We start from the raw sequence: 22692 nt of genomic DNA, 5'->3' as shown, positions 1-22692 counted from the left end.
GACCACCAGCACTTTGAACTTGGTATTTAATGGATCAATATAGTATTTGCCAGGAAAACATATATTTATTTTAGTATAAAGAGGCTAGGTGATTATTTTTTTTTTTTTATGAAACGTGGACCATGTTTACCCTTAGACATGTCCACTCTGGTCCCGGATATAAATATTGGGGGACCTTTGAACCACTCCCCTTTACTGTTAACTCTAACTGCGGCTGACGCACGATGGCCTCGTCTCCCGTCAAGCAGTTCCTGGTTACCTATTTAATGCCAGAAAAATGTTACGAGGAGCTTTGCGACAACTTTCACTTGCACGGTGAGGCTCGTCGTTGTTGAATTAAAAGGAGTAAAATGGGTGAAATGTTGCAAAACATCTTTCCAGATGTGCGAGACAATTTACGTTGTAAACATTTTCTTTGTCGCGTTGGCCGCGTTAATCTGCTGTGGTCTGATTGTTTTAATAGTTTTCCTTTCTGTCCCAGTGCCTTGCCTGACGTTTGCACTGAACAGAACCTTCGGATTTTGGATCTTACTGGACACTTTCCTGGGTAAGACTTCTCCTCAGCCCACACGAGTCTGCTGTAATCACGTGACAGGGCATCACTAACAAACACAACTAACAAAGATGGTTAAATAGTTTTCCCTCTGACAAACCCACAGGATGGATTTCTAATAAGCAGACCCAGAGAAGAAAATATTACACAACAAACTCATTATTTCATACAATGTCTCTTTACACTGTGATGATTGATCATTATTGATTGGCTCTCTTTACAACACAATGATCACATAAGGATTGACTTTCCCAGTGTAGATAACCATGACAACATCAGGCCTGGTGATGATATCACCAAACGCACTGCATTAACATGTCATCTATGCAGAAGCACAGGCATTTCCACACTTCATCTGAAACTGAACTAGCCACAGGACAATGAAGTAGACAAAGCAATTTTATATGGTTATATTAATATGGACATATTGATTGCTAATCTGGACAACCACCAAACTAACTCCTAAGAGTCACTGATGTTGTACCTCCTCTGCACCACCCTCACCTCCCTGTCTGTTGTCTCCCTGCAGCACAGCTACCTCAGCTGCTGAAGATACTGTGGAGAGGAAGTGCAGCGGGCCTGAGTCTGACCTCCGTCCTGCTGCAGCTTTATGCCTTCTCATGTCCTGTTGTGTACGCCATGGCCAACAACTTCCCACTCTTGTACGTATTTAACCACGATGAATAAGTCAGAGAGCTCTCAGTCTATGCTGATTCACTGGCAGGTCGGACCACGAGTGTTGCAGGTTTTGTTTTATAATCATGTTGCAAACCTCCCAATACTGACTGATTTGAGATGTAGAAACTGTAGAAGCTATTCAATAGATATATGAGCAATGTAGCCTACACACCTTAATGCAAGTTCTGTCAAGTTTAAAGAGTCCATTAATGTACACACTCTGCAGAGAATGATCGGAGTAGAGTATGATTCTGTTTTGCAGCTAACAGCGTGTATCTATCATCATAGATGTGTGTCTTACATGTGTTGTACTTGAACTGCTCTACAGTGCCTGGGGTGAGAGGCTCTTCACATTGGCCCAGACAGCAGCGATTGTCTTCCTCATCCTGCATTATCGTGGTGATACCCTCAAAGGTTAGCACACATATAAAATAATGTATATGCTTCTAGGATAAGTCTGGCATGATTCCATATTTTTCTTATTGCCATCAAATCCCATGAAAAGACCAAAACCATTCAGTCTTTAAGTACTTTGACTTCCCTCCCCCTGTCTTTGGCTCTCAGCCTCAAGCCCATTCATATCTACACATCACAAATATACAGTTTCATATTTACAAAAGGCTCAGTCATTTCCTAAAACAGTGAGACACTGTATTTTTTTTAGCAAATGTTGCTCAAATAGGAGTAATAACCACATTTGTTGAGTATTTTCAGAGGCGGATTATTACACATTTGGTGCTCGAGAGAGTATTGACAGCAGCACGACTGTATGTGGGATTACTCAAATACATTTTCATTATTTTTGTGTGTTCATCAGATTGGTTTTTTTCTCTCTGTGAATCAGTCTGATTGACATTTATTGATTTTAAACATCCTATATAAAGAGTTATACAAATAAACTTGACTATCCCCAGACCACAGAAAAAGAAACTCCCCTTGGTTTTATGTGTTGAAGGTGGATTCAGATAACAGCCTCAGATGAGTATTGATTTTTGGCAACAGTTACAATGCAGCACTTACAAATGAGCCATTTTTTCATTAAACTGCTTGTTCTGACAAATGTTGCCTCAATCTGCTGTATTGAAATATGATAAAGTTTATCTAGACAAAGCTATTACAGACCTGTTTTGTTCAACAGGCTTTACAATCAGCTGGTTCAAACATTACAGAAGCCTTAAACTTTAACATTCAGCTTAATCATTTGGGATGGCCCAGAATATCCTGTGTAATGGAACATTTTATATCTGAGTAACTGAAGGAAAATCACACATGGACAATCCTCATCATCATTACGCTGGATGTGAAGACTAGTTTATAAGCTTGCCACAGTGTTTCAGGTGACTGTCACTCACACAGGCTTCCTGTTTCATTTTCAGTGCTTTCCTGGAGCGCCATCTTGTGGCGTTTCCACTCGACTCATATGCGTTTCACAGGGACCATTTGTCTCTTAGAAATGTACAGGTTTAAATGATTATTTAAATAGTCCACTTTAACATATGTCAGGTACCTATTGATTTTGTAAGTGACCATCGGTGTGAAAATAAGTGTTTCTTGTGTGGCATTTTTTCTTGTGAATGAAGTTTCTACCATCTTCTGCATTTTATAACATCCTGTTTTATGTTTACGTGGCAGGAGTGCTGTTCCTCTTGGCTTACAGTGGTGTGATTTTCCTTCTGGGCTTCTACGCAGCTGCAGCAGTCATCTCAGCGATGCAGGCCTCTAGTTTGGCAGCTTTAATTGCAAGCAAGGTAGCAACTCAGTGGCTTATCTTGTCTGTGCAGCTCAGTGTCTGGGCTGTTCCATGATTAATAAGACCTGTGAACTGTGAAGGGATTATGCACAGTTTGGAGAGGAGAGTGAATTTATTTGCTGGGTTTGTTGTTTCAGGGTCTGCAGGCTGGAACTAACTACTGTAATGGACACACAGGCCAACTGTCCACTGTGTCCGTGGTACTATCGTGGGCAGGGTCTCTGGGTGTTATCTTTGTGTCTCTACAGGTATGCACTCAGGGATAACACACAAACATATGCATAGCTACACAACTCTATATTTCATACTACCCCAATCTGTCATTGTTGTCTTTGCTAAGTGAGATTGCATCAAACTTTGTCTTGCAGGAGACGGGAAGCTCATTTGCTACACTGTCACACACACTGTCAGCCTGCCTCAGCTGTGTCCTCCTGACCCAGGTCCTCTGCTACAGGGGCAGCACCACCACTAAAAAGAAGAGTGAGTAGACAGTGGAGGATTGCGGCGAATGAACACTCACATCATCCTTCCTGTCATTCATGAAATGTTTTGTGATTCTGTGCCAGATGTTGACATATTAAAAACTCAAATACAGCGCCGAAGTAGCAGGAAATGTTTACATATATGTCAGTGTGTTACACTCAGGTCTACTTTAAGACAAGTCATGTGCTGTGTGTCTGTGTAAACGGGAACTATCATTGTCATGCCATTTAATCATTTTATACATTTTAAATTTTATTTCTGTAGTTACTTTCCAGTTATTGTAAGGGTGAAGGAATAAAAAAAATACTTTGTCGCCCTCTAGTGATTTAAGTAAGAACTACACACAGCTTTCAATAACATCTGTAACATTTTCAGAAGTGAAAGTTGACTGCATCTAGGGGCAGGAACAGTGACACAAACAAGCCTTCAAACATTCTCACAAGAATTTCACCAGTCTGAGTAATTTCTAGTACACATACAGGGTTTTAAACTGGGGAAGAAGTGCAGATTTCATCAGATACAGATTAGTTCTTCCTCTGTGGCTGAAGGAACATCCTGCTGATGATGCATTCATGTCGCGCAAGATTAACTATTTCACGCTGCTGACTGGGAAAATGTTCATGTCGTGATTATGATATGAATATGATTCGTTATTTCTCTCTTTCTTTTTGTGACTACATTTTGTAGAAGAAAGTTATGTTTCAGGTTCAGGTTTCTATCCACGTTTACATTTTTATTCATCCAGGTTCACTGAGCATGACCTGCCCAATGCCCTGTTTTTACTTGCACAGACATTCACACACAAACATGAACACCTGGGCGCTGCCCAGCTCTGGTACAGAGTGTACTATTGGCAACTGAGCAGCTCACTGGAGCAGCTGGAAGTTAAGTGTTTTGCCTGAGTGCTGGAGGGGGTTTTTGGAGATGATTGTTAGTAATTTCTCTGCTCTACCGGTCTGAGAGATTGAATGTTATCAACCTTGAGGTCACAAAAAGGGCAATTAAGGGAAAGCTTTATGAAATGGTAGCTCCAGTAGTCATCATGTCAAAGATGGTGATTAAAATAATAATTTTTACCTACATGTATTTTGGAAAATACTGAAACTGTATTCCAGGAATGCTAGTTGTTGTTTTTAGATTTCTTCCTAAGCACCATTTTTGTGTATAAGAACCTTTTCATGAACGCCTCTGGACTGGCCTCTGAGTGTCATGAACAAAGTGTCCAGTGTTGCTCCGTAACACTCCAGATGTTTGGAGGAGCCCTGCCAAGACACACTGAAGTGACTGTGGCAGCACATGAGCACCAATGATACATTAACCTTGTTTGTTTTGGAGGTTTTTTATGGGGTTTTCTGTTGAATATGGTGTTTTACATTCATATTTTATGTATTTTCTTACTTTCATGCCTGTTGAACTGTACTGTGAACTGAATTTAATGATACTGTGAATTGTTGTCTCTGAACATTCAGTAATAAAATAAAATGTTGCCACAGAATGCAGGTATATGTAAGTGAAAGCATATAGAGTTAAAGAGCTGTCACCTTCAGCGTCAGGGCTGTAAAAGGCATCAGGCACAGTCAAACATTATCTGTGTGTACATGAAAAATCTCTCCTCTGGGTGTCATGTTACAACTCAGGCTAATATGTTGTTTTGTTTGCATTTTCATACGGCTGACTTTCTGAATGACCCTGTCAGTTATCAAAAGCACAGCACTGAGTTTTAACTGCCAGTTTGGAAAGCCCCAGGCTATGACACAATGTGATCTCAAGGCTCTGAGGACGCAAAACTAAGGACATTCCCACCAGCCTCAGCTTGTTTTTATTGCCAATTAGAAAATGTTCGCATACTAACATGCTAAACAAAAGTGGGGAACATGGTAAACATTATACCTGCTCAACATCAGTGTGTTTGCATTGTCATTGTGAGCATGTTGGTATGCTGACGTTAGCATTTAGCTCACCGCTGTGTCCAAGTACAGCCTCAAAGAGCTGCTAACATGGCTGTAGACTGTTAGCCTTGTTTAAATATGTTTATTTACCTTTCATATCTAACACATCTTTTTTTAACTTCTCTGTTCCCAAAATAATTAGTTCCTTTCAGATCATTCTGCATGCTAAACACAATCTGTAATCTTAAAAATGATGTGACCACACATCATTTTTAAGAGCGCATTAGTAATGTGTAAACTGACTGCTGCACTTTCTGTTCTCTAATAATTCAATCAGCCGGTGGGGAAATTCATCAGTTGGTCAATTTTGAATGTAGTAATGAGAAGATTACTCTAATTCTTGTAATGTTGAGGAAATGAACCTCAAGCCAAAAGTCAACACCCTAAAATATATTTCAAATAGTTCAAGGCATTAGTACCAAAGGTTGAATGTATCCTCAGCGCTTCCCCAACCTCTCTGTCCTAAATGATAAAAACTAACCAGTAACGTTTCAGTTTGAGGTCATTGTAGACCACTAGACATGCTTCCATTCATTCATTCAGTCATTCAGTCATCAGCCAGTTCAGGTTGGTATCTTTAGTACTTTTCGGCATCTGAAAATTGTTCACTTGGCTTGATGTGAACTTTCTGGACAGACGTGCTTGAGCTATTATTTCAAAGACTTTTCATAGTCTAATAATGTGGTCTGTGGAAGACCATTGTAGTCTGTTTGATCCACCTTAATTATGGTAATTGTTCTGTCAGTGTATGAAGTATACATGTACAGCTGATATTGCTGTTAAGGACAGCGTCCTAGCTCATCCTAGATCAGTTTGACTTTTCAAGAAATAATTTGAAATAAAACAAATGTTGATTAAACAGACGTCAGAATACTCCACAATAAACCACATACATTGTTTATGGTACAAATGAGGGTCATTACATCGAGAAGACAAAGTTGCTTCCAAAGTATAAAAATGGCAATGGTGATACAAAGAGACCAAAACTTATTATGCGTTCTTAAAGCTACAGTACACGTATTACATGTGTCACGACGGATGCATTGTGCTCCGATGTTGAAAGCTGTTCAGTCACTATTGAAATCTCTAATAACTAATAATGTATTATTAAATAAAGTATTGTGCACTTTATGAAGAAAGCACCAAATCTGGCTCACACTTTACAGAGCAGTTTTGAAACTTCAAAAGGTTACCAACAGAGTCGACTTCATGGTGATCGGACTGTTGGGCTAAACTCTCCAGGCTTCACAGAAGCATAAGTCTGCTGCACACTGGTGCAGTAACGATAACAGCACTGAGCTCTTGGAGTCCGGGGAACGTCCTTTTCAAACTGTCTGAAGGAAGAAAAACTGGACTCATCATTTCTTCTGCCTTTACTCTGGCTATAAGACTATTTAAGATGCTTTTAAGTAATACTGATGTGGACAACTTAAAATTACAGCATTTACATGATGTTAATGCAAATTCATCTGCCCCCAACCACAAAGAAGATCTGGTGGATATTCATTTATATCAATATGATTCATTCAAGTATTAGACGAAAGAAACTCCTGTCTTGACCAGGGAAATGCCATGTGACATTAGTCTATTCAATGACAATTGTAGATGTATGTATCTGTTCCTATAAAAATAAACATACATAAATAAATAAATAGTTTTGACGATGAAGATGCACTAACCTGTGTTTGTACGCTGGTCTCTGGTCAGAGTGATGGATATGTACAATATTCACTGATAAAACCTGCCAATATATTTAAGGTAATAGTAGAATGAAAAAAGCAATAATGTAGATAAATTGCGCTGCCTTCAATCCCAGTTTTTCCCTTTTTTCCATTTGATGTTGGAAAATTATTCCATACTGCCTTATATACTCTTCATCAGTTTGTTCTGGTTCTTTATTTAAATTACATGATGCTTACACAGAGAAAAAGATTCAAACTCAAGACTTCATTTTACACACATTGTCCCAAAACTCACTGACATATTTGGTACCTTTAGAAACTTTGGGATCTCCGCTAGAGTTTAAAATAAAGTTCTGTGGGTTTGAACAAAGTTTGGCTACACAGATAAGTTTGTACTGACTCACCGGTGGGTCGGTGATCAGCACGTTCTCTTTGACTTTAACAACACTTCCTTCCTTTCCTTGAAGGCAAAGTTACTTATAGGAAATCCCCAGAATTCTTACATCTGTTGGTACATTATACTCTGCATCACCTCTTTGCGTGACTGGCACATTTTCATCAGTGCTACTTAAGTACGCATGTCTGATGAGATTAAACAGCAACATTTACTTTTATCTTTGTTTCACCAAGTCATCATACAGTACGCTTCCCTTTGAATACACTGGTTTAGACTATTACCTGTGGTCACTTTGCATTAAGAAGAACAGCTGCTACTGCAAAGCATTGAGTAGCTGCCAGCTGATTAACTTGCATCAATCATTTCATATTAAGAGTTTTTGTGCCACTATTGTGGCTGTTGGCACAATCCATTCATTTTCTCAAACTGTGGGCCACATTTGATGCTTTCTCCAGAAGGTACAGAGTTGTGTCCAGTGCAGATGCTTTTATATCTTTTGGAATGGCATAACTGAAGAGTTTAAGAGCTATAAATGAGACATGACATTTGATGTATTTGCCCCAGAGGACATAAAGTATAGTGTATATGAGGTCTATTGCGTTATCTTCTAAGTTCCTAAGTCATCATTTCTGTGTACATATGTCACCAAGACAAATCCAAGTGCCTTTATGGTATCTGTCAGATAGAATTGGTCAGAGTTCCTGACTGCAGTCATGACATTTAAATTTTCTTCCTGACACATTTTGACTGTGTTTTCTTATTGGAGTGTAAAAAGTTACCTTTGCTCTTTCTCTTTCCCATCAAGAAAGGAGAGCATCTCCTGGTTTTTCTTTTACCTCATAATAGACAACTCATTAAATGAGGACCCATTTAACCTATGCACTCCGAGCTTAATGAGTTACCCATTTTCCATTGTCCTTGTCCCTGGTGTTATCTGAACTCCTGGTACAGTTTGCGCAGCTCATCCCAGAAGAACAAAGACAGAATGGTGTGTGGACCAAGCCGGAAATAAGAGGCTCCCAAGCCTTTGTAGAGTCCCATCAAGCCCTCCTTCCTCAGCGTCTTAGAAAAGCAGTCAGCGAATCCTTTATAAAGCTGCCCCTAAAAGATGAGAAAATGAACGTCAGCCTGGATCTGATCAACTGAATGTCCCAGCTGGATGTGATCAATCACTAGTTATGTCATGTCTCAATGGGACAATTGAAAAAAATTATCAAAACTGATGCAACAGAACCAGAGATATCGCCCCCCCCCCCCCCCCCCCCCCCCCCCCCCAGTAAAAAAAAAAAAAATCAGTGCAATTCCCCTTGAAGATTTCATTCCTGGTTGAACTGGCGACACTTGTGGTTGCATTTTAACAATACAGGAGTTTAGTTTGAAATGACCTATCACACCGTGAGCGACTACTGTTTCAGGAATGGAGCAACTTGTGAATTTGTTTATACCGCAGCCAAGCAAACATGGGCTGAGAGAATTCATTGCATCGCATTGATTTAATAAATGCAGTCAACAATGTGGTCTGACACGGTGATACTGGACTCATGATCGAACGTTGTCTTCTGCATTATGTGAAATGCGCACATGCACTGGCTTTCTGCATCAAGTTCATGACGCACATGTATCACTTCCTGAGAAACCCTTGTGCATTGCTACTTAATTATCTCGCCAGAAATGGCAGACCCCATCGGTTACAATGAAAACTACCATACAGAGGGGCAATTTCAGAATTTGCAAGTACATTGGTTGTACACTGAATAGATATTGCTGAAAGAATTTCAGCCACACATAATGTAAAAAATGGGGTTTGATCTGACGATGAGTGTAACTTTAACATATTGGTCTCTCTCCTCACCTTGCCCAAATGATCCACCGGCTGGTTGTAGAGTCGTGTGCTCACTACATCAAAAGGTGTCATAGCCATCACCACCACCACGCTGCTGATCATGCCGGCACTCAGGGCCACCAACCAGCTGTCCTTTGAGAACACCTTGGGAGGAAGAAAATAACAAAGTGGTGAGGCAACAACATCAAACAGGATGACAGAGAACGCACTTCAGGACATGTGGGGCTCAGTAGTATGATAAAAGTGAGAAATGACAGGATGTAGCGCACTCTTCGCATACTAGATACTAGACCAGTATCTCAACATCAGGGCACCACCATGTGCGCAGCCACTTCTAATTTTAACTGGTCATGATCTCTCGCATGCCGTGAAACAGAAGAATGGTTCTATAATTAGTGCCTAGGTTACATACATAATCTCCAGTAGCCAAAGTCAAACCTGTTTTCTATGCAAACCTGCTGTTTTACAACGCAAAATAAATAAAGAATATATATATAAAAAACACTACTTTATTATGCACAGTAGAGGAAATATGAGTCAAGCTTTATACGGATGGTCATACAACAATGAAACAATAAACAGACAACAGCAGCTATGCATGTTTTTACCTCTTTGAAGGTCATTTACTTGCAGGCGATATAAACCGCCCGTGTTTGCTGAACATTGTGTAACAGCACAAGTTGGCAGTTGGCATATTGTCAGGTTTAACTTAACACGGATGGCTACAATGTTAATATCACAAGGTAAGCTGCACTTCAACGGAGTAATACAGCAGTTTAAGTGAGAGGCAGGAGGAGTGTTGCCTGGGACGTTGGGAGGTGTGGACAGACCCACCGACCAATTAAAACCGCTCCAAGGAAGTCTGGGAAATAAAGGAAGGTGTACGAGAAAACTTTAACACAAGAATGTCTTTTCTGAACTCAGACTGGTCAGTTGAATACAACACTGTTCTGGCATTTAGTATGAAAGACCTTTTTTTAACTAAAGCTGGGTCAGCAGCAAGTAAACTGGAGCATCAGTTGTGTAAGCTCCATGTTTTCAGCCAGAGGGGCCAATGAAAGGTGTCGAATTTCTATTCCAGAAGAGTGCAATGCCTCGTGCTTTGTCAGTGTCACAATGACTGCTTTTGTAACCTGTGCACGCCTACTGACTACAAATTACCTTCTCAAGCCTGCGTCGAGCCGTGCGTTTAGGGCTGCAAGTTGATTATTTTCTCAATGATTTGCTTAGTGTAGACTCTAGATAATGTCAGCAAATAGTGAAAAATGCCCATCACAGGCTCCCAGAGTCCGATGTGACATCTTCAAACCGCTTGTTTTATCCGACCAACAGTCCTGAATCCAAATATATTCAGTTTACGATCATATCAGACAAAGAAAAGCAGTAACTAATCACAGAAAACAGTCATCACGTTTATTCTTGAGCAGTGCGGTCACATGGAAGACATGCACACGTGGTGGGCAGCTGAGGAAACAACATTCCCCCAGTCAGCCTGTTCCCATTCCTCCTCACCACTGAATTTAGATGATGTTCATGTTAAGATCAAATCTCAGCGAGCCTACTTCGGAGCAGCAGTGAAATATTCTAACCTGTAGGTCAATCACAAGCTCCTTGGAGGAGGAGAAGGTGGAGAGTTGAGCAGCTGACCCCACGCTGACCCTGGGTACAGCAGCACTGGAGCCCCTCCACAGTCCCACAATGCCATGCTGCCTGTAGATAGCTGCCAGTGCCTGGATCATCCCCTGTCAAGAAGAGGAGGAGCACGTGATGAAACTGTTGTTGCCTGCCACTCCTGTCAAACACCAGCAGTGTGGGTTATTATGGTACCTGGTGTTTGTACTGATGTCCAACTGCAATAGATGAGGTAGACTGACTCTGCAGATGAGTCTTTACCTGTCAATAGAGACAATTTGTGTTTACAATTCTCCATAGTTACAAGTGACAGCTCACCTTGAAATGTCACAGGTGGTAAATCTTAAATTAACAGTGCAAAGAAAATGAAACGAAGCCCACTCGGGCTAACATAAAGCCAGCTACTGACCAAGTACACGGGACTGCCCATCACGGCTCCCACCACTCCAGCCACAGCCCCTGCTAGCGTGGTTTTCACCGCGCTGACCCTTCCGTTAGTGTGGATGTAACCGGAGGACTCGATGATGGCGTACGAGCCGAGCCGGACTCCATTCATAAAAAACTGATAAACCAGCCCTGGGGCCAGTCCTTTCTGTAAGCCGGCCAGTCCGTCCACTTTACCGATGGTGTAAAACGCGTGGAACACGTTGCGGTAATAAACCTGGTAAGAGCCCCGGCTCTGGAGCTCTCCCTGGAGTTGCATTCGCGTTTTGACGACCTCCAGCGGGTTGGTGAACAGACACGCTCCGCACGCCGCCGCTCCGCTCAGCACGAAATCCATCGCGACCGTCCGGCGGGGGGACAGACGCGGAGTTCAGGCCTGCAGCCGGTCCGACCTGTCCTTCATATCAGTGGGTCTCAGCACAGTAGAGTTTCCTCCACCCACATACTGTACCCACAATCACAGTGCGCAGACTTAAGAGCACTTCAAGAGCTCCTCGTAAACTCGTAATTCCGATCGTCCATTTCTTCTTATGTAGCCTATGTATGTTTATTTTGTGATTTTCTATGAGTAAGAATGTTGTGTTGTGTTGTGTTATTTGCCATCATGGTTGTTGGAATGAATTGCCTTTCTTTTGTTTTGATTAATTGTTTGTCTAATGATATCCGGACAGAAATAAATATCTCTTTCAATCAATTTCATCTCTACAATCTGTTTACATTTTGTAAATCACAGAAGATAAATATATGTATATTCAGTGTATCTAATTTTATTACTTACACTGTCTACCATTTGGCCCCGTGAATGTCCCACTAGAAAAGTTACATCACTAACACGTTTATCTGTCGCTTTTCCACAACGTCAACTTCCCCTGTGCTATTTATCATTTTCACATTAGAACCAACTGATTTAAACCTACCAGAGAGAGCAAGTTTAACATGCTACTTGAATTTAGCTAGAATTTAGCTAGAAACCTATGCTATTAAGTGACAAATGCGAGTTATTTCATATAGAGAAAATATGCTTTTATGTATTTATTAACACCAAATAATGCATGTCAGATAAGACTTACATAAGACATTTTAATATAAGCATTTACATGGGGTAACTGTAAGAATAATGGAGATATTGAGTTTTAATATGCTAGAGTATTGGGCGTACACTCCATCCGTTCCCTGAACATCTCATCTTGGGGATTGGTACCACAGCGTACACACGTACGTTTGACGCTCATCTTTTCAGCCAATGAAAACGACTCTTTATTCTTGCTAACGGCGATCCCGTAATGCGCTGAATGGGTAAGCAAGTCGGATTCAAATGAATTGGCGGCCATATTGCATCATATATCGTATCCATGACTGGGACCAGTAGTACATCCAGACGAACTGGTTTTTATCTTCCCAAATGACTTCAGGCTGCTGATGTTAACAGTCACACCCACATGTGATCCTTTTGAACGTCTTGGTGATTGAGTAGGGTATGTTAATAGGAGTCATACAGGGTTGCTTTTTCGACACTATTAAATAATATTAACAATCATAATAAAATACTTTCAGTATAGGAACGTACAGGAAACGAAGTAAAAAATCAGACCGGAGCTCCTCTCAATACAGATTGTGCGACTATGAACAGAGTTGAATCATCATGTTCTTGTTAAAGGCACCTCCCTGGTTTCCTCCTTCTCTCAGAATAAAGTTCAAGCATCTGTTTCAATCCCTGTTCAGCAAAAAGCAAATGAATTACCACCTCTTCAGAGCTGCCTAGTTGCTCCACAAGCAGAACATTTATTGATGAGTATATGATGTACAAAGGACATTAAATTGGTTATTATTATAGTAGGTGGCTAATAATCAAATTCAGACTCAAATCTGAACAAAGAAACCCATCTTCATGTTCTCAATAAACCCAAGCCAGTGATAGTAACTGTGTTCATTAACTGGCATCTGTTACATACTTAACGGGTTGACCTTTCCAGTGCAGCTGCCTTTATAGAAGCTGTAATTAAGAGTACCAATTAAGCACACCAATTAAGCGCACCACAGATTTAGGTCAAATGTTTCACAGCAGAGAAGCTGTTGTTGCTCTGACAAAACAAATACAAATCTTTTAGTACTCTTTCTTCTAGTAGTCTTTAGATTTGATCAAAAAAGGCATCTTTAGTCTGCTGAATGCTAAACACATCCATTAACTGAAACACAACAGTAGTATTTTGTGTGTGTCATTTAGGTGATCAGTATCGATGCTATTTCCAAGCAGCTATAGGTAGAATATTTCTTACTTCACACACGTTTTTCAGTATTTCCGTTAAAATTCTGAAGTGAAGTGAGTTCAGGTAAATAGTGGGTCACCAGTGCAGCACCATCCCTCTCAATTAGAGATTATTGTCTGAGGGAGAACAGTGACTTCCAGTGCTGTTTTTAACCACATCTCTGTTTAATCAGCTGAAGAGCACTTACAGCTCAGCTGCCCCAAGGATCACACACATTTTGATAACTGCAATGTGTGTGCAAATGTATTGGTACTTTGACTTTACATTGAATTAATTAAAAAGGAAAAGCTTTTAAGGCAAGTGGATCGCCTTAAAAGCACAGTAAAATAACAACGTGTCATTATTAAATCAAGCCAATACAGCATGATAAAACTGTAGTAGTGCAAAGGTGAAAGAATGAGTGTAAACCCAGACGACAGTGTAGTGACGCTATTTCTGTGCTCTCACCTTTGACTTGACAGATGAAAGGGCAGTGGTCGGATCTATGCAGATATCAGTGTCTTTGAGCTACAGACTAAACTCCTTGTCTGGGTGGGTGGGTTTGTTCTTCGTCACTGAGCTGGATTAGGCTTGAAAATCTGTTTCACCTCTACCCCCTTCAAATAGGATTTGGGCTCAGGGTCTGTTGAACAGCCCCGGTCTGATGCACAGGAAATGGGCTTAAACAGGCCTAAAGAGGACTGCATTTTCGGTTTAGTTTCAAATGTTTCTTCTATTGAGCCACATATTTGTTTTGTACTGTCTTACTTTCATTCAATCTTTTTTTTCTTTCCAGAAAAAGTGCCTTCCTTTGTACAGTAGTCCTGGCCAAAAATCCAAGCTTTTCTGACAGTTTCTCATGGTGGCACTATAGCAAGGTTAAAACATTTATGATTGCTTTTTCATGTTTCAATATGCAAAACTCATGGAATCAATGCACATGTGTTTGCAAAGATTTCCTCTTATTTTAACATCATTAGCCTCATGAGCACCACAACTGCCACATGGAAAAAGAAACGTTGGATTACTGCCAAAATGTTGCTCAATATGTGTAAATCTGCCTTTGTGAACCAGTTTGACAGTGCAGCTGCCTATGCCCCCTTTCCCATGCATAATTAAATGGCCTATTTCCAGCAGCAACGGTGATGCAAGTGGCTGGTTTGTGATCATAAAAGTGATTATTTCATCTTAAACTGGTGCTCTGAAATAGTTTCTCTGCTCTCTAAATCCACTAAATCCTAAGTGTTCCCTCATCATTTCTGTCTCCCATGCATGTGCATGTATGAATACTTTTGTAAAGATTTGGATTCACTTGCAGCATCTACATTGAATATAAACAGTATTTTCTCATACAGAGAGACAATCCACTTAGGATCCCCAGTTTCTGAGCCAGAAATTGTGGTGATTTTACTTTGCTGTGTTTCTCATCGGTATGATTCAAAACGTAATAGCTTGTACAAGGAAAATAGGACAATTGGCAGTCAAGATTTGTATCAATTAAGAGCCGAGGATCATATTTTTGCTCTTTTGTTTTGTATGAAATGTGCTTTCTGTGTTGTTGAATGATGCCTACTGAGTTAGTCCAGGACTCCTCATCAGTAATCACTCCTGCTGCTGAGTTACACTAATAGCTTCTGCCGAGTTGCTCCCTCCAATAATGTTAGGGTGTAATCCTCACCAGCTAATGAACGACCAAGTAGGATTTCAGGTGCAGAGTAAACCTGGACCTGATGCCCCAACCTTTTCAACACACCACGCTATAGGAACGAGGGAGAGGAGGGGAGAGTCAGCAACTTGAAAGAAAGTAAGTGTGTTCAAAGTCCTGACAGGACAGAGATGATTTCTGTGTGTTCTCTTTGATGCAAGAACAAGGAGCAAAGAAGAGACATAACTATATGTTGGATGCTACCCAGTTGGATTTAACTGACTGCCTTCAAGATCTCATTTGACTCCCTGCTACAGCAAGAAAGTACCGTGAGTGCTGCTATATCAATATATATATCAGTTGTATATGGTATCAACCTTGAAGTAAAATACTGTCTTTTTTAAATAAAACAACTGTTTATATATATTTCTGTGACAGTATTAGGTTTACCATAGAATAATGCACGTTAGATATTCCCTCAATAAAGATCTGCTGAGATATTTTCCCTATCAATGTGTGATAATTCAACGTTAAAAACTAAACCCTGACATTAACTTCATTTGGGCAGATTGTCCTGTTATGTAGATTCTAATGATTTTAGTCAGAGCCACACTAAAATCCACATGGACCAACAATAACATCGGATCTGTGATAATCAGTTTTGTTTCAGTGTTGAACCTGTTTAAACACATTTAAAAACCAAACTAAATGTAAAAATGTAGGTTAATTAACAAAGAGGCTAATCATCTCTATGTAAATCTCTGGTGTCAACAGTCAGTGTTAATTGGATTATGCAGAGTCAAGAAAGCACCTACGTAGCCAACAGTATCACTTTCGGCACTACATGTACCAGGTCAAGACAGCAGCTTATACACATGAAATATACACCCAGAAAGACTTCACACAGCGACCCACCGATCCACTTTACATTTCCTGTCCAATTCAGGGAGAAGTATTTTTCTTCACGTTGCCCAGCATGCAGTATGACATCGTATGGAGATATTGCAGTAGAGATAATAGAAATAATGTTTAATCTTTTGAACAATCTAATAATGTTTTTTAATCTTGTGTTGCTGCCTATTTTGGCCAGGGATCCCTTGAAAAATTGATTTTTAATCTAAATGGGACCTATCCTGGTTAAATAAAGGTTAAATAAATCTATGATGAATGTTCTTGGTTTCAGTCTCTAAGGGTTACCAAATAAGAACTTCTTTCGTATGGAAGAAATCTAATACAAGAGATGCACAGACATTCCTCAAACTGTAAGGTGAATAGATGTTAATTATATTATATATATATATATATATTGATACGAATCCAACAAAAGCAGGCCAAAGAATAAACATTTCTTCTTATTCAAATTATATTTCAACATGGAAAATGCACAATTTGTAGTTCAAATTACCTCCCTGATGTTGAGGTGGTAACATCAGGGAAGTAATCTGCAGAACTGAAAAGACAGAAAGGAACCAGGCTGAGGAAGTGAGAAGACCTTGGGTTTGCCAGTGTCAGCTAATGCTCTCCTTCCTGGACTTGCAGCTCCCCAAATCCTTTGCCTTGCATGAGTGTGTGAACATGCAAGTGCATGCAACCCTAATTTCATGCTCTGTCTGTCTGCATCTGGAATAAAAAGACTTTTGTCTTTGAACCAGCAGAGTGCAGCATATCACAACATTATTCCTTCTGCACCTTCAATATTTTCACACCTGGAAAAAGTCATTCAGCTATTGCCATCATTCTCAGGAAGTGCACTGAGACAGGATCTGTATATGAGGCAGACCTGGGGAAAATCAGTAAACTGAAAAAGTATATGATCAAACATAACCCATGGGATGCACTTGGGGTCTGAAGACATTTACTATTTATTACTAGTGTATGTTATATCATATTTATATATATGATCAGGTCCATATAAATCAGCCTTTCTCATTATATGGCATTTTGTACAGAGCCACTGAATGTGTTGTAATGATAATATACAAATTGAATCAGATTATAACTCTGTGGTAGAAGTCATAACTGCTACTAAAAATAATGGAAATAGGACAAAGCAGCTATTAACTGTAAAAGACAGATAAAGTAAACGCAGAGTAGCAACATTAAGGATAGAATATGATAACAGATCAAAATGCACCCTCAAAAAGATTTTTTTTCTAATCAAATCTCAAGACTCTGGTAAGGAGTCCTCGCGATCATAATGATTGAAGAGGCTGCTTTGAGAGAGTTCCTCTGCTGGTGTTAAGGACTAGATAAAGCTGATTAGTGGCCCTCTTAACATGGAACGAGAAGGAAATTAGAAGTGGTAAATATTATCACAACACCACACGTCATGGTTACAATCTAAAACTGCTGAGTGCAAAATAGACATTTCTTTCAGCGCTCTCATTAACGTCCCCACTGGTTTTGTGTGTGCCAGATAAAGGTGCAGCCATGGACATCGGTGGTTTGGAGACGGTGGTGGCAAACTCTGCCTATGTTTCAGCCCGTGGCAGCGTGGACGGCGCTGCAGCAGCCTCCATGCGTGACAAGAAGATGCGTGCCAGGCTGAAACTCCCACACATCAGAGATTGTGAACACATGAAGGCATCTGTAGACACCACCTTTGACAGCATGTGTGTCAAACAACCCATCGGCAAGCGCCTGTTCCAGCAGTTTCTGGAGAACGACGCAACACACAGAAATGCCGGAGATCTGTGGAAGGACATCGAAGACTACACCATATGCCAAGAGAAGGACAGAGTGCAGAAGGCCCAAAAGATCGTCAACAAATACTACGAGTCAGCTTCAAAGAATTTTTGCAGCTTCCTGGAGGAGAAGGCTGTCACTCGAGTTAAGGAAGACTTCAAGAACGTCCGAGGTGACCTGTTCAAAGAGAGCCAGCAGCAGCTGCTCAAACACCTGGAGAAGAAGGCCATAGATGGCTTCAAGAACAGCATGTACTTCCTGCGTTTTGTTCAGGTCAAATGGCTGGAGAGCCAGCCCATTGACGAGGAGTGGTTCATGGACTTCAGGGTCCTGGGTAAAGGAGGTTTTGGGGAAGTGTTTGCTTGCCAGGCTAAGGCAACGGGAAAAATGTATGCCAACAAGAAGCTGGAGAAAAAGAGACTGAAGAAACGCAAAGGCTACGAGGTAACGCACTGATGTGGCATCGAGTGTCCCACCCATAGCCATTCATAGTGTCAATCAAAAGAGTGACAACACAAAGTGAGCTCATTCGACTGGCAACCTCAGGATGACCTACAACAGGAAATAAGAAAGGACAGGTCCTGAGAGAATGTGACCCAGCGAGTGCAGAGGTTTAGTTTTTACAACAACGGCTCAATGTAAAGAAGCTTGTGACTCTCTTAAAGACCTCACAAAGCAGCTCAGAGCCAGGCACAGAGGCAGCACACTAGACTGAAGCCCACTGCTTCTAAAAGCATCAGTGGATAATGAAGACATGGTAAAGCTAGGTGGGTCTTAACCTTAACCATCAATGGGGGTGGCCTACCACAGCCAGAGGATCCATGTATGTCATTCATTTACGTCTCACTTCACATCATTATACATTATTAGGTATGTACACAATATTCACGTGTCTGCTGTCATTTGGCTTCACAAAACCACACCCAAAGTTCTTCAAGTTAGTCCACTCCTTTAAACATGCTACAGTGTGTTAAAGGCCTCGCACCCCCAAACGGGTATTTTCAGTTATGGCTGATAAGACCTCCGCTCAGGTTGTATACCTGCACATAGCTTTATATTCTTGATTTACCAATAAGAACAGACCAATTTTTCATAGACTCAAAGTGTTTGATGCTGAGGTGACCGGTTGGAATGAAAACCTGTAGACTGTAGACATCATGGCACATGAAAACTGAGCCTTCATCGCTTGAGTACGCCATGCCCGACAGCCAGCACTCAAAATACACGTGTTTGACAAGTCAAGATAATGAGAGTCCTCAGAAGAAGTCTAATCAGGCAACATGCCTGTGTGGCCTGACAGTAGGTGTGAAGGGGCGTCAATTCTTTCTAATTGTTGACATTGTGCATTCTTGTTTTTCTTGGATTAATCATGTTCTGATGTTTGATTTGTGTTTAGGGAGCAATTGTGGAGAAGCGCATCCTTGCAAAAGTTCACAGTCGCTTCATTGTGTCGCTGGCTTACGCCTTCCAGACCAAGACTGACCTCTGCCTAGTTATGACCATCATGAATGGTGGAGACCTCAGGTGCTCTGAAAAACACCAAATACAATTTTACACAAACACACACTGACATCCATATATTATACCATTAAAATCACCTTTAAAACACATACTGGTTTCTGCACTTAGCAACATGGGAACAGTGTTCCACTCCTCTCATCTCTACTAATCAGCCTAAGGTAGATAAACCTCACAGCTAACATACAGACAAGACCCTCATGTGCATCACGCTATACGTCAGAGAGTAACTTAAGGAGCCTTGAGTAGCTTTTCTTCTCTCTTCTACTTTTCTCGATTTCAAAGAGGCTTCAGAAAACACTATAACATCCTACTCCTACATTTCACAGGTTTCACATGTATAATGTGGATGAAAAAAATCCAGGCTTTGATGAGAAGAGAGCACGTTTCTACACAGCTCAGATCATCTGTGGGCTGGAGCACCTTCACCAGCACAGGATCATCTACAGAGACCTGAAACCAGAGAACGTACTGCTGGATGATGCAGGTGAGTGGTTTCCTCTGCAGCATTTCATGTCTCTATACTGATACTACAACTCCAAACTCACTGTCTCCGTCCTTATCCATCGACCGTCTGTATTCAACCATGTGAATGTGGCTTTTTATTGTTTCACTAAAATAACTAGATTTAACTAGATTTGTTAAATGTCTCTGGGGCTGGTGTCACAATTAGCAAGGTGGTTGGTTGCTTAATCAGCTAACTGGCTAGACCCATAACGCTGGTAAATCACCATGGCAACCTATGCTTTGCCAGTAACCTGCTCCAGTGCAGGTTCAGTTCAGAGGATAAAACAAAGCACCAGCCCACGTACCAACTGATCAAATCACTGGACAAATGGAGTCGTCACTCTACAGAATCTAAAAATATAAAATATGAAATGTAATAAATGAAAAATACGTCTTTACATCAAAGAGACAGTTTGAAGTACACAGAGTGACATGATTACAGATCAGGAAAATAACCTTGCTTTTAACACATAGCAGGGATCAAGATTTATGTTTGGAGCGAATACCTTCTGTACATTATAGTTGGTTGTCTAGTCAATAGCCATATGCCGCTGTTGTAATCAAGGTATTTTCACCCAGGACACGTCCGCCTGTCAGATTTGGGTCTGGCTGTTGAACTTCCACCAGGAAAAGACAAAACTACCGGATATGCAGGAACTCCAGGTGAGTGGACAAATGTAATATTTTAAGATGAGGTTGAACAAAACTGGCCCAGTGGAGAGGTCAATGTTACTGTGTAAAAATTTGACCACTTTTCTCTGAGCAGTCTATTTGTGTGTGAAATCATGTTGTGTATGAATACAGGTTTTATGGCTCCAGAGCTGCTCCAGAAGAAGGAGTACGACTACACAGTAGACTACTTTACTCTGGGAGTCACTGTGTATGAGATGATTGCTGCCAAAGGGCCCTTTAGAGTACGAGGAGAGAAGGTACTAAACATGAGTAGACACATCGGGGGACTTTATTTGACCTGTGTGCTCTCGTCCAATGGCAATTCTTTGTCACCAAATCATGCATACAACATGTTCTCTTTCTTCAGGTTGAGAATGAGGAGGTAGCTCGCAGAATCTTGAATGATGCCGTTTCATATACACCGATTTTCAGCAAAGAGTGCAAGGATATTTGTGAAGGCCTGATGGACAAGGACCCGGTGAAACGCCTCGGGTTCAAAAATAATGACTGCGAGGAGCTCAAGAATCAACCCTTCTTCAAAGAGATTAACTGGGGCCGTCTGGAAGCAGGTGGGCGACTTAATCATCCACACACAAAAATACTGAAGCGCTTCTATACAAATAATCATAAATTATTTAAGCAGCAGTAGCTTGAACTTGTACAAAACATCAGGACATGCTCCTCCCATCAAATGCTCTAATCCTACTGGAGAGACGGGGGGAATCCAAGTCTTATGAAACTCAAGACATGCATGGCACAAACATGAAATACATAAATAACAGGTATTTGCCATATGTCATACTTTAATTTGTTTATGTCCTCTGTATCCTTCTAAAGGTATGCTACCTCCACCGTTTGTCCCTGATCCTAAGATGGTCTATGCCAAAGATATTGACGACGTGGGCGCCTTCAGCACAATCAAAGGTGTGGTCCTGGATAACAAGGACACCGAGTTCTACGATGACTTTGCTTCTGGCAACGTCCCAATCCCCTGGCAGGAGGAGATGATCGAGACGGGCGTGTTCGGAGAGATGAATATCTGGGGAGACAATGGCCAGCTGCCCAATGACCTCAACCCAAACTACGTGGAAGCCAAAGGTGGAGGATGTGTGCTCCTCTGAGCAGCGACAGGTGGAAACAGAGCAGAGGGAAGATGAGCTATTGAAAATTAACACATTTAGATTCGGTTTGTGCTCATTTGGTGCCACTTACTCCTAATCTGATGTAATGAATGAGTATTATTCGTGTATTTACATATTTATACACATATTATTATGTACCTATGTTGTAATATTTATAGTGTTACTGTAAAAGTGGCAGCATGCTTAAACAACAACAATGTAACAAAACTGTATATATGGTTGCACTACTAATGTAATGTAATGTAATAATGTAATCTCACTGCACATGTCAATATGTTTGTTTAGTAATTACAGACAAATTAAATAAATATATTTTGTATAGAAACCACATGCGAAGCTACTGTATTGACATTGTTCTGTTATATAATTATTCTTTCTTTCTTTATCATATAACAAATAGTATTTGAGTTATTATTATGGTGAATATTGTAGATAGAAGAGTTAAGAGCAATCAATAAAATCTTGCAAAGCACAAATATATGTGTTGAGTCCCCTTTCCATGGATTTACTGTCCACATCAGTGTGTTTATGAGGCTGCCGACACATGAAGAAAAGTAAAAATAGTAAATTTCACTGATTAAAAAATCTTCTCCTTGTCCTCACTTGACGTCCTCAACTCAAGTTGAAATTGAAATAACTATATTTGAAAATGTAAAAACATTATGCCAAGAACTTCTAAATGTCACTTGTTATTGTCTTGTGTTATTGTGTTATATCTTCATTATGAAAAAATGAAATCTTTATGTTCTGTGAATTTGAAACTGTTGAGCAAACAATGGAGACTTTTGCGTTCTGTTTATCAGACTGCTTATCCAGTTACATCAAACCACACATTTTTATATTAAACCATACCTAAGTGGGGGGAT

The 22692-nt window shown here is 40.5% G+C and overlaps 3 protein-coding genes across 4 annotated transcripts; 2 read left to right on the top strand and 1 right to left on the bottom strand.

The window, feature by feature from the left end:
- The first annotated feature begins 224 nt into the window (after nt 1–224).
- Nucleotides 225–3469, top strand: LOC139295822 (mannose-P-dolichol utilization defect 1 protein-like). Its single transcript, XM_070918084.1, has 7 exons — nt 225–315; nt 482–547; nt 1083–1215; nt 1560–1645; nt 2864–2979; nt 3119–3229; nt 3350–3469. Exons 1-7 carry the CDS (start codon nt 225–227, stop codon nt 3467–3469), a joined length of 723 nt encoding a protein of 240 aa, XP_070774185.1.
- Nucleotides 3470–6294: 2825 nt separating this feature from the next.
- slc25a35 (solute carrier family 25 member 35) lies at nt 6295–11763 on the bottom strand. Of its 2 annotated transcripts, XM_070917391.1 has the most exons (5): nt 11377–11763; nt 11163–11228; nt 10925–11077; nt 9345–9479; nt 6295–8593 (listed from the first exon to the last, which is right to left on the bottom strand). In XM_070917391.1, the coding sequence occupies exons 1-5, from the start codon at nt 11746–11748 to the stop codon at nt 8423–8425; spliced, it is 897 nt and encodes a 298-aa protein (XP_070773492.1). In that variant the 5' UTR covers nt 11749–11763; the 3' UTR covers nt 6295–8422. The 2 variants fall into 2 exon arrangements, with proteins under 2 accessions (XP_070773492.1, XP_070773491.1); XM_070917390.1 differs by lacking the exon at nt 11163–11228 and having other exon boundaries at nt 11377–11748.
- Nucleotides 11764–17732: 5969 nt separating this feature from the next.
- Nucleotides 17733–21805, top strand: grk1b (G protein-coupled receptor kinase 1 b). Its single transcript, XM_070916807.1, has 7 exons — nt 17733–18431; nt 19384–19511; nt 19835–19992; nt 20592–20675; nt 20817–20941; nt 21052–21253; nt 21522–21805. Exons 1-7 carry the CDS (start codon nt 17733–17735, stop codon nt 21803–21805), a joined length of 1680 nt encoding a protein of 559 aa, XP_070772908.1.
- Nucleotides 21806–22692: the final 887 nt, after the last annotated feature.

Source organism: Enoplosus armatus, chromosome 13 (genome assembly GCF_043641665.1).
Source record: "Enoplosus armatus isolate fEnoArm2 chromosome 13, fEnoArm2.hap1, whole genome shotgun sequence".
In the NCBI taxonomy this organism is placed as follows: domain Eukaryota; kingdom Metazoa; phylum Chordata; class Actinopteri; order Centrarchiformes; family Enoplosidae; genus Enoplosus; species Enoplosus armatus.
This window is presented reverse-complemented; position numbering and strand designations above follow the sequence as displayed.

What these genes read in the sequence shown, in the direction of transcription:
- LOC139295822 (XM_070918084.1), top strand. Translation starts at nt 225, where the DNA reads ATGGCCTCGTCTCCCGTCAAGCAGTTCCTGGTTACCTATTTAATGCCA. An exon ending in CGACAACTTTCACTTGCACG is followed by an intron (nt 316 to 481) that starts GTGAGGCTCGTC and finishes TTTCTGTCCCAG; the next exon opens with TGCCTTGCCTGACGTTTGCA. An exon ending in TCGTGGTGATACCCTCAAAG is followed by an intron (nt 1,646 to 2,863) that starts GTTAGCACACAT and finishes TTTACGTGGCAG; the next exon opens with GAGTGCTGTTCCTCTTGGCT.
- slc25a35 (XM_070917391.1), bottom strand. Translation starts at nt 11,748, where the DNA reads ATGGATTTCGTGCTGAGCGGAGCGGCGGCGTGCGGAGCGTGTCTGTTC. An exon ending in AGCTTGTGATTGACCTACAG is followed by an intron (nt 9,480 to 10,924) that starts GTTAGAATATTT and finishes CTTCCTCCCAAG; the next exon opens with GTGTTCTCAAAGGACAGCTG. An exon ending in CGGTGGATCATTTGGGCAAG is followed by an intron (nt 8,594 to 9,344) that starts GTGAGGAGAGAG and finishes CTCATCTTTTAG; the next exon opens with GGGCAGCTTTATAAAGGATT.
- grk1b (XM_070916807.1), top strand. Translation starts at nt 17,733, where the DNA reads ATGGACATCGGTGGTTTGGAGACGGTGGTGGCAAACTCTGCCTATGTT. An exon ending in AGAAACGCAAAGGCTACGAG is followed by an intron (nt 18,432 to 19,383) that starts GTAACGCACTGA and finishes ATTTGTGTTTAG; the next exon opens with GGAGCAATTGTGGAGAAGCG. An exon ending in TTAGAGTACGAGGAGAGAAG is followed by an intron (nt 20,942 to 21,051) that starts GTACTAAACATG and finishes CTCTTTCTTCAG; the next exon opens with GTTGAGAATGAGGAGGTAGC.